At 38.1% G+C, this 11,964-nt stretch overlaps 1 protein-coding gene across 1 annotated transcript; it reads right to left on the bottom strand.

The window, feature by feature from the left end:
- Positions 1 to 2,481: 2,481 nt before the first annotated feature.
- IAPP (islet amyloid polypeptide) lies at positions 2,482 to 5,675 on the bottom strand (the record flags this gene model as incomplete). Its single annotated transcript, XM_082280637.1, has 3 exons — positions 2,482 to 2,671; positions 5,326 to 5,460; positions 5,596 to 5,675. 3 exons carry the CDS (start codon positions 5,673 to 5,675, stop codon positions 2,482 to 2,484), a joined length of 405 nt encoding a protein of 134 aa, XP_082136763.1.
- Positions 5,676 to 11,964: the final 6,289 nt, after the last annotated feature.

Genomic DNA, 11,964 nt, shown 5'->3' with positions numbered 1-11,964 from the left:
ATTTATTTATTTATTTTCTTTTTTCCTTTTCAATCCACTCTTTTCCTGGCTCATTCGCTCAGGATTGTGCTTGTATCCAGACTTACTACAGCTAGATCCTTCTTCTCTAAGAGGCCTCAGTGCAGTTAACAGCAGGAGGCAGGGGAGCAGAGTTGTGTTCTCAAGGGAATATGTGGGGAAACAAGTCTCACTGCAGGAAGTTTCTCAAGATGATCTGACTGATGAATTAACTAACATAGCTCAGAAAAAGAGTTGATTTGGAGTCTGAGGTGTTGGAGGTGTGGGTTTTTTACCAAATTTTCTCTTTTATTTTAGTTTGAACAGTTCATACCAAATGCAGATGAGATTCCTGTCACCTAACTCTAGTTATCTTAAAGTTAAGTGCTCATTTTCCGCTAATTGTCTAGACACTCTATATCATCAATGAAGAAATAGAGGCACTTCAGGAGTGATTAATCCCATCCTAAAATAGATGTCTAAGATGGGATGAATTGGAAGTAGCTGTCTTCCTCCACCAAATAGCAGGAGAGCACTGACAACTGGTTAGACAAAGAGGAGCTGAAGACAGGTGAGAGGGTCCCCCTCTTCTCTCTCTCCCTGGTTTCACTGATTTAGGATATGAGTTACATTTTTCAGTATTTGCCAAATAGTTTGACCATGCTAGTGTCAAATCCACCAGATTCAAGAGTGCATAAGGCAAAAATCGATGTACCCAGTTCCACTGATCCTGTGCATGGGAAACCTGTGCTTTGTTGGGGTTTGTCAAATGGTAGCTGAAAAAACAAAATCTGGTGCATAAAGCATTGCTCATATTCCAGGTTGGGATCAGCCTAGAGATCACCATCAACCCCCAGGGAATGACTCCATTTGGTTAATCCTCTGTACAAACAATGTCACAGTGACACTTCAAAGACATCCTCTCACTTTCTCATTTATTTTCTGAAACACAAATATTCTAATTGAAAAACAAATTAAGCATACGATGAGTGTGCAACAAAACTCTAACTGGAATTAAAAGCATTTCAAGCTGGCAGAAATATTAGACAGGTTTAATACCATATAAATGGTTTTCTCAATAAAATTCAGAATTAATATCCATTAGAACATTAATAAAGGTTGAAACTTTCCTCAATGAAGAGAGTACTTAGTAACTCTTTTACAGTAGGAATTCTGTGCAGTAATGTTTTTTCCCCTGTGTTTTTTGTGAAATGAAGTGAATATGCCATTTAACCTTGAACTTAGCAAAAATGTTTCTATTTCCTAAGTATACTTTATAACAGAAAGAAACCAACTGAAGGCAGTTATTAAACTTTAATTTGCTTCTCCAGAACTAAGGTTCTTCTGAATGTTTTTCATAATTGGACAATAATGTTTTTCAGACAATAGTGAACCCTTCCCTGAGAAAGTGTGGACAAAACAGCCGTTCCTGTGATATAAGATGTCACCTCTATGAAAATTTCCTTAACAATTGAAAGGAAAAAACGTATTTTTTAAGCCTGCACTGATTCTGGGCTGAGACAGGAGAAAATAACACTGTCAGATTCTCATTAAGGTCTGCCCATCTGTAAAATAGTTTCCCTGGATTTTGGTAGGAATGTAAGTACGCCAGTGCAAAAAATTACCCAGTTTCTATGATACATTTTGGTTCTTCAACTACTCATTGTTTTTTTCTCTTCCCTTTGTTATTTTAGTTCAAGGAAAGGAATACCCAAGGACTGGAGTTTCCGCTAGGTTGTTATCAGAGCTTTATCTCATTCATATTTAAAAGCACTTATGCTCATTATGCTTACATTTCACTGATACCATCTTAAAGTAAGAACTGCAAATCCTTAAAATCCCCTGCTCAGTAGGCACAGAGGTCTGTGCTGCAACACCACTTTTCCTTGATTGATGTATGTTGTAGTGGAAACAGACCAGTCAGTTAACTGCACAATTGTATGATTATGGTGCACAATGCAGCATCTTTTCTCATCTAGCTGTTCCTTCAGTTGTACAAAACAAGATGCTGTAGATGTTTCAAAACCAAAAGATTCTTCTGTTGTACTTTCATTAGGACATAACTTTTGCTAGCATTCTGATATTTGTTGTTCTTTAATTAAGATGATTTCTTTCTCTTACCAAACTGTGACTATAGAGACATACACATAATGGATTATCTTTAGTCCTTTTAATAATAATAATAATAATAATAATAATGATTAAAAACCCTGTTGCAATTACTTTTCCATTTATTATCATGATAGATTTTTACAAAGGAATTTAATAAGCACAGATTTTTGGAGTTCTTAATGGAGTTGAAAGAATAGCCTATGCATGTTGTTGTACATGCATAGTGGAATGGTGAACATAAATCACATACCCACACACAGACAGAAAACAAGGCACTGGTAAGACTGTACAAGTAATAAATGACCAAGAGGTTGTTGACACATTAAAAACCGAGATTCTAATGAAAACTATGTCAGCAGCCATCTCAACACCCTAAAGCTGTGCATGGTTTTGGGGTTCTCTGCTTAATAGCCCTGCTGTGTCCCTCTTTCCATATGTGTTGGAGCCCACGTTTGTAGGTGAATAAACCGCACCGATGCTGTTGCTGGAGCGGACCAGGAAGTCGGCCAAGCGCTGTGTCACACATGTGGCAGTGTTGCATTTCCTCTTCTCCAGCTGGTGACTGCCAAGATGAAACAAAGAGAGCCAAGATGAAGTCAAATGATGAGCAATCGAGTGTGCCACTTCTCATAGTCACTTGAGCTCTGCTAATGTGGGAGTTCTTTTAATATGTGCACAAATACAAGAACATTACAATCTTCCCACCACCTACTTTGTGCCTGAAAAAAATCCTTGTGCTGGGTGTTATTATCAGTTTTAATGATGGGGGTTATTGAAATGCAGAGACCTGAACAGTCATATGTCATTTTTATTGATATCCTGCACAGCAGTTTATGACACCTAGAAAACCTGTAATGATAGTATAGGTAAGACACTAAGTGAAAGCAATGACTAAATGTTTAACTTTCAGCTGAACTTCTAAATCTATTTAGAGCTCTTGCTGATATCATGAGGATTACTAACATAATGATAATCACTAACATTTATTTAGTTCTCTTGTTCCCACAGAATCATATCCCTCTCTCACTGAAGTGAGTGGTAATATTCCAGTCCACATCAAGTGGATTAAACCCAAAGACTCTTTCTCCCAACTGCACCACATATCATGAGAGGTAGCAGGCATTGCCAGCTTCTGCCAACTTCAGTACCACTTAGGATGGTCTTTAGCTCTGTCCCTCTACCACTTAGCTCTGACTAAACAGAGATTTCATCTATTGAAAATCTGCCCCATCTTTTTTGAAACACCAGCAACTTGAAAGTTCTGTTGTGGTGGGAGAGAATCATTTGCTGAATGATACTTTAAAGAGCGTCCATGGAAGAATCCATATCTAAAAAAACATTTTATCATCTGAACCAACAGACCATTTACAGAACCACATGTAAAACTTATGTAGCATGAGGGGGTTTTTTTAATCACAATAAAATGGTTAGCTTGAGAGAGCTTGGGTTTTCAAATTTGTTTCTTAGACTGCTGTGTTGTTCCTTCAGACAGAAATACTGGCTTGCTGAGATTGCCTACTGAGTTATTGCTGATTTTCTTGGATGTCTTCATGCTGATATAGCATGAGTTAGATACTAGACAGTGGCTAAAATTTACTGTGAAGAGCAAAAATTTCCCAGTTTCAAACTCTGAGCAGTTACCAATATGTTCCTTTGCTTACTGATTACTAAATCTGTAATCTAAAATGTCATATTTGAAGTTATTTGTATTGATGTAAGAATCCAAATGGAACAGCAGCTGTGAAAGGAATGTCTGTATTATACTGGTTCTTCATTACCAGATGGGCAGCAATTTTTAAGCAATTCATATATTAAATGTGTAATTGCATTAAAAGGAAATGGTTGGATAGGGCTTGATATAACCTCTCATTGATGTTCATGCATCTTTCTATTGATTTTAATCAAGTCCTTAACATACGAGGTTCAAACAGCAACTGGTTCTCATGGAGATCCGGCTTTGTTTGTGGAGGCAGAATTCTCTATTTCCTTAAAGCTACAAAGTCAGGGCCTGACACCCCAAGTTCAAAACTCCAGCCCTTACAGGAAGCTGCTGGGTTTCTATCTCATGTCTGGCCTGGCTGAACCCACCAACTCTTTTAGCTGTGTGGTCTGCAGCCTTTAAATAAATATATGCTGCCAGGAGAAAATTTACCCAGTGAGACACGGTTCTCAGCCCCAGAAAGGCAGATAAGGCACACCACACTCATGAAAGTGATGCCTTGTGTTTGAGCATTGCAGTTATTTTGGGGGTTTTGTATTTTTTTTTAAAGTGATAGCTGTAAAAATGTGAGAACTTCATCTCTATTATAAAAATACATTGGAAGATACAAAAATCGTCATATAATATTATTTTTAATATATATATTCAGAGAGAGAACAGGCAACTATATATACATATGTATTTACTGAATTTATCCATAACAGAGTTGTCATTGAAAGACATTCACTCAAAAACCTGACAAAACTAGATGAACTTGAAGGTCTCTGCCAATCTTGATGATTCTGTGAAAAGTAGAATAGTTCAGTGCTGCTTATCTTTTAGTACAAATTGCAAATACATCTTGAAATGTTTTTTATTCATTAAAAAATTGCCTGAAATTGAATTTATGAATTTATAAATGAGAATGTATTTCAGACAAGTTAAATTCTATCAGAACCAATTTCTTATTTTCCTTCTTCCCATGATTAAATTCATATTTAATTCTGTGATTAAAAAATTGCTTACTTACCGAAAGCATTTCTACTATAAAATAACTCCATTCTAGCAGAACAGTAGTATTGTTAAGAAGGCTATGTTTTCTTTTTTTTCCCCTTCAGGGCTTGGAAATCTGACAAAGTTTTAAAAAAAAGAAGGAACTTTCAAAATACACCGTTCTTCTCAAGGTAATGTAGTATTTGCAGCCTTTGTAATTTATGAAAGTGTTATAATTGTAAAGTGATTCAATGATTTGCAACTTTGTCCCTGGATTTCACTTTCTACCCTGAATGCTTTGATCTTTATGTTACAGAAAAGCTGATCTTTATGCTTACAGGAAAGCTCTATTTAGTAGAAGGATATTTTAATCTCTTTTTTTTTTTTTTTTTTTTTTTTTTTTTTTTTTTTTTTTTTGAGGAACAACAGCAGAAGCAGAATCTCAAGTGGCAGTATATCACTGGAACAAAGTTTGCTTCATGATTCAATCTGATATGACTGGAAGAAACAAGGAAAATCAATACCTTTTTGTCTTTGCTGCTGGTTGTTCTGGCATTTCCTCACTAAGTCCTGAGAGTGTATTCTGTGACATTACAGGCAACATCCATCCTTGTCTCTTGGAAGTACTATCAGATAGATCATCAGCCACAGACAGTAATCTTTGAACAACAATAAAATAGTGAGCTTGAAAAACTCTATTTTTGTATTATTTGAGACATGAAAGCAAAAGCAACTCATGCAATAATCCGATCTTTTCCCCTAAAAAGAAATGAACATGATTATTTATTACTCACTTCTCAATAGGTGTAGCTTCCAAACAGCTCAGAGTGACAGAAAGTGCAATGAAGAAAACTGACAGCTTTAGGTTGCACATCTTTCCTTCCAAACTTTCTGAAAAGAACAATGATTCAAAACTGAAAGAAAACCCAAATACTCTTCAGTATATCCTATCATTGATGCCTATTCTGTCCTAAATCAAGAGCAGCTAGTCTTTTTAACAGGCTAGAGTGAGGAAAATGATCCTCTCAAGTTTAGTGACACAATTCAGTTTCAGAAATACAGCTCTCAGCAGTAAATGCTTGTTTACCATACAGTAGTTTCAATCCTATCCCTTCTCTCTGGATTGCATTGCCCAGTCATATCCCAGTCTCAAATTCTGGTCCCCAGTGCAGTTTACTCTGAAGTTGTCTTAGCCTTTTCCTGAAAAATGCTCTCGATTAATAATAGGGAATATTGTGCTTTTCTAAAGCACATCTGTTGCACTGCAGGTAAAGTAAGAAAAAGGGGAAATTATTTACCTTTTTGTGGTCACGGATCTGACTGGAGAAGCCAGCAAGCCCTCTTGCTTAGCAAGAAGTGTGCATGCAACGATTCCACGCTTGCATCTAGCTCTGGAGTATCCTTTTCTCTCTTCCTTTCTGGCAAGTAATACGGCTCTTATATATCCTTGACACCTTTCTCAGCTCTGACATCAGGCAGCACAGAGAGACTGTCGTTAATTCCGATCCCTATAGACAGAAAGTGCCCCAGAGAGGAGCAGAGGCAGGTGGGTCATTATTGCACTAGTACATCAGTAAATATTCACCTGGTGTATGCAGAATGCCCTCATGAAGGTACTGCAACAGCATATTACACATCAGGAATGTAGCCTCAATTTTACAGCTCTGATAAGCTGCTGAGATAATATTCCCCGTGGGTGTTTTCAAGGGCTAAATAAGGTAACAAAAGTTACAAAGAAAGCCAGAGCAAATGAAACACCAGGCCACTGGTAATCAAAATACAAGAAAACATATCTCAGAAAAGATGGAAAAGTTAAAGCTGGGGAGGTTTGTTGTAGAAGATAGATCAAAAAGAGAAGGTGTCTGAAGGGATAAAAGCTGTATGATGAATAAGAAAAGAGTGAAAGTTATTTAAATTGACAGATGGAGTTTTCATTCAGGCTAACATGGTAGAAATCATGTACATTTTTCAGTCAAGTCTAAATGTGAATGAAAATTCTGTCACTATTAAAGTAAAATCTCATGTTTTACTAACACTGGTGGATTCTTTGTCATGCGAGAAAATTGGCTCAATTAATACTTTTCAGAAAGCAAAGACTAGGATTAAAAAGCCAGGAAATGTCAGAATAAAACTACCTGTGCAAATTTATTTCTCTAGTATGCATGGAGTATGGTTCAGGGAAAAATGTACAGTTTTTAATAGACTAAATCCAGTGTTAATGAATCTGACTGCAGATTTCCAAGGATACAACTAGAACAATTTTCCTCTGATTTCAGTGGAAATTAGGCAAATCCCTTTTTTTTTTTTCCCTGGCCTGTGTCTCCTTTGGTTCTGCTAGGTACCCCAATACCTTTGGAAAACAGGTCTTTTAATTATTTATAGAGGTCAAGGTTCTGGCACAAAAGCTGAGCAAAAGTTCTCAGTGATAAGAAGTTACCATGTACATCTTTTCTATTCCCAAGAACAGGAATTAGTTGCTTCAGTGCCAAGTCCATTGCCTTAACTGGAAACCCCCTTCTTTGTTGGTTTAGTCTGTAGTACCAGATTTTCATTGCAATGGCTCAAATTCTAGTGTTGGCTCGCTTCAGGCATCTGTGCTACTTGAGGTGAATACAGAAGGAATATTTAGCTGGGGTAGTAGCCTCTTAACTTGATTACAACAGTCTGCAAATAAGACTCTAGAAAGTGACAAAATGCTTTGTTGATTGTTGTACATGTTGCTTTGGGGTTTTTGTGTGTAGTTGTGGTTATTTTTTTTTTAAGGGGGTGCCACTGCTGGATATTGCTCTCTGTTTTTGATATGATCCTATACTTCTTTTCACCAGGTTCCTGTTATCCCCTCTCTGGATGGACAGTCCCAGTGTGAGAGAAGTAAGTACAGTGCTTTATCTTCACCATGACAGTAAGTTTCGTGCAACATCTGAAACAAGTTTATCTCTCCAAAGACTCACTGTAGAATTTGACTATGATGAAATAATATTCTGGTGTTACTTTCACTTTAGCAATTTCACTCCTCTGAAATGAAGGCATGATAAAACCCATTTTACAGAGATAGAATTGTGCTGAAAAGCAATTATACAGATATTTGGCTGGGGATTGACACCAATATTCACTGCTTTGCTATTGGACTTGAAAATGCCTCGGTGTGCTTTTTCCTGGGTGGAAAGAGATCTGTGTGCCACTGACACTCAGCAGTGGTCTTTATGCTCAGCCTATGTGAGAGATGTTGTTTCAAGTCCTGAAAAGCAATGGATAGGTATTTTGTGTTTAAGATTTCAAAAGACTGAACTGAATACTCAGAATCTCTTCTGTTTTAAGGCATCTAAGTGAGTGGTTTCTGTATCAAAATTTAATCAAGCTATGGGTTGAGAGAGATAAAATGAAACACCAATTTTCAAATAAATATTGATCCCAAATTCTAACTGCAGCTGTCCTGCAAGTGGACTGGGGGGAGCCACTAATGCTTTGAGAGAAGAAGAGAAAGGCTGCTTCTTGAGTACATTGTAGAAATGAAAGTAGGCTCATGATGTCCCAGGAGCATTGCCAGCCTCCTGGGCCACACAGCCTCTTGGCAGAGTCAGCAAGATGTCTATCCAGCAATTAGTCACATGTAAAGTTAACAAAATTAAGGTATTGCAGCTTCTCTTGCAAGTTTTCTTGAGCAGCAGTAGTGTTTTCCTACACAAACTGGAATGGAATATGAAATTGTGGAATCTCTTTGACAGCAGAACAATTCATAACTCAGATTTTAAGATGCTGGCACTGAATACTATGCAGTTGGTGCCATTCAGTGAGTGGTTGGAAAGCTATTTTTACCAAAGTTCCTTAACCTTGATCTTAGGAAAAACCTTTTATTACTGTGCATGACAACTGTTATCAGCATAAGGAAAAAGAAAATCAAGTGTTCTCATTGAAGAAATCTGTGATCAATTCTATTCTGAGTAGTTACATGGTAATTTTAGATATTTATACTGGTATTTAAGTCTCTGTGCAAAGATTTGTCTAAAAAATTGTGCCTATAAGAGGGCTAGGTAACACCATAGCTGAGGTTTAAAAACAATCCAGAAGACATATTTTCCCAATGCCCTGGCTCCTTCTGGAAACTACCTACACAATGTCTGGAATTGCAAAATGCTGACCGTGCTCTGCACTGGGATGTACTGGCATCAGAGTTTCAGGGAACCAGGCTCAAGTGTCTGCTGCTTTTATATCCTGAGCAGTGGGACTTGAATGACTAAATGTGAGATGAATAGGGAGACCATTCTAGTGCCTGTTTCTAATGCAGAGGTCTAAAACAGCTTAGGTGATTTGTGCCTGTTTCTCCTTTTTGCCTACAAAAGCAGCCTTGGGTGACTTGCTCAGGTGCAGATGTTTACACTGTGGGTGTCTAGATGCAAATGAAATTAATTTCATCAGGGATGCTTCAACTCTCTTGTGTTCTCAGTGCTTGAGGTTTAAGGTTGTCTCCCTCATTCTCACATTTACCTTTTTCTTAGGCTATTCTTGGCACCTGCTGGGCAGCTGGTTCCCACTTTTAATGGCTACTTTTCAATGTCTGAGCTCTACATTTGCTTAATAATGTTAATAAGACATGTTAAGACTCTTTGTAATGGATGTGGATGTATCTGTCCCATTTGTGAGTGTCAGAGCCATATTACCTGTTGTGGGCACTTCCCCAGCTGCTGTACAGCTGTGTGAGGCAGATGTCTCTGGTAAATTATGCTGTTGCTCAGTTACCAGGAACTAGAAGTGTGTGAATAACTCATGGATTAGTTGGCCTGTTGTATCAAAACAGAAATAAGTAAGGTTTAGGCATTACCTTGCAATGGGTTTATTTCACTTTTTTGAGTAAACTAGCAATCAGAACAGCAGCAGCATTAATACACATCAGTGTAAATACTACCAGTAATGACACAGAATGGTGCAGGTGTCACAGCTTGCAGCTGTTACCTGAGTTGAGCACAATGTTTAATGCAATTATTTCATGTTCATAGCAATTTTAGTAGCCTTTCATTCCTTTTAAATTAAGCTGCAAACCAAAAGTAAAGCATAAAAAAGAGGTTTCATTGACAGTCTCAGCACATCTGAAAAAGTCAAAGTAGCCTACATGGCCAAATGTGAAATCAGAAGACTTCTGCTGTCATTTTATATGTCCTAAAAAATCCAGGATTGCCATTCATGAACCTGGCTATCAGGACACTATTGTAACAACTAAAAGCTATGCGGACCATCAGAGGGAGCGTAAAATCACACTAGACAATTACGATTAGGGACCTTGATTGTTCCCTAAATTTTTACATTTGGATGGCAAAGTCTGAAAATTTTGGCTATAATGCTCTCTTCCCAGTATTTCTTGCTTGGTGCTGTGTTGTTGAATACTACAGTGTCTGTACTTTCTGGTGCGTGGAGTGGTAATTTTCTACTGTTAGCACTTAAGCTGTGCGAACTGCTTTGATCAAGTAGTGTTTTATCAAATATGCTTTTGCTAGCACAACTTTCTTTGTTACTCCTGTTTCATGTGGGCCATTTCAGTGCTGATAAAAATACAAAGAGCTGTTCTTGTTGATCCCAAAACTGATGTTAAACCTGAGGAAGAAATATGTAAGAAGCAGCTGAGAAGTAAGAGGTGGAAAGTTAATCATTTCTCCTCCAGTGGAAAAAAAATATGAGTCAGAAATGAGTGGTGTCCATCCGTGGAATTGACAAGCAAATGGAAAGAAGTAATTTGGGTAGTTAACAGTGTTTTAAACCAACTTTTATGATGCACTTTGTTACTCAGCTCACAGAACAATGATGTAGCCTCAGAGGACTATTGCTAATGATTGCTCTGAGAATGAGCTCAGCAGTTTGTGCTGAATCGGTGCCTATAGCTGGGAATCCCTCAAGCAAGAGAAATAAACTCCATGTTTAGATGAGAAAAGTCAGAATTGACAGCTCAGTGGTTGGTGAGTTATAGTTCCAAGTGCCATTCTTATGTACAGTTTATAGAGTTTTAATTGCATCCAATGATTTACCTTTGAATACAACAAAAGGTTTAACTTTTTGATTTTCTTTTCCCCTGTCTCTCCTGCAACCTGTTTCCAGAAGTTAAAAGCAAAAGCAGGACTCCATTTGGTTAGCAGTGTCACTCTCAAGGGCTCTAGACAGTGCTAATGGTAAATATGAATATGGAATAGAAATACTGTTCTTTCTTTCTGGTAGCCTAAGCCATCCATTGCTTCCTGCTATGTTAATTCCTATCAGTCACTTACATAGCAATTAATGTCTAAAAAGGTATTCAGGTTTCAAAGATCCTGCTGGAATGTATACATGCCACTACTACAATAGTATAGGGATTTCTCTAACACGTGTTGTATTCATGTGTACTTCAAAGCAGAACGAAAAGCCTTGCTAAAAGGAAGGGCAGGGTGACTATATCGAATTACAGAATCACAGAATGGCCTGGGTTGGAAGGGACCTTAAAGATCATTCAGTTCCAACCCCCTGCCATGGGCAGGGACACCTTCCATTATCCCAGGTTGCTCCAAGCCCCATCCAACCTGGCCTTGGACATTTCCAGGGATTGGGCAGCCACAGTTTCTGTGGGCAACCTGTGCCAGGACCTCACCACCCTCACAGGGAAGAATTTCATCCTAATATCCCACCTTAACCTACTCTTTCAGCTTGAAGCCATTCCCCCCTGTCCTGTCATTCCATACTTTTATGAATAGTCTCTCTCCGTCTTTCCTGTAGGATCCCTTCAGGCACTGGAAGGCCTAAATTAGGCCACCCCTAAGCTATTGAATGACAGACTGAAGTCTCTCTAAATGATCCTGTTAGGGAGAAAAGAGAGGAATTAAGCATGTGTAGAAGTGCTGTTTCTGATTTACTAAGTGTAACTGTGAGAATTCTCCACCCCTTCTTCCCCACCCCAGCATTTTACATAAAGAGCACAGACATCTGTAGAAGATGCAGTAGGACCAGGAACCACCCTCCATGCTCCCCAGACTTACTGCACTGCAGGTGAATCACTGGCAAGTACGAAGCAAATGAAATCAGTCACCTCTCTGAGAAACTGCTGGTTTTCATAAGAATTCTACACAGATTCATGTCAGCCCTTCACCCCTGATGCAGTGCATAACTTCTAACTAAGTTTTCTTTTAAACTATCTCACTTTTAAAAAA

Source organism: Coloeus monedula (assembly GCF_965178545.1).
Source record: "Coloeus monedula genome assembly, chromosome: 4".
NCBI classification, from domain to species: domain Eukaryota; kingdom Metazoa; phylum Chordata; class Aves; order Passeriformes; family Corvidae; genus Coloeus; species Coloeus monedula.
The sequence above is the reverse complement of the archived record's forward strand: the minus strand, read 5'-3'. Positions and strand labels throughout refer to the sequence as shown.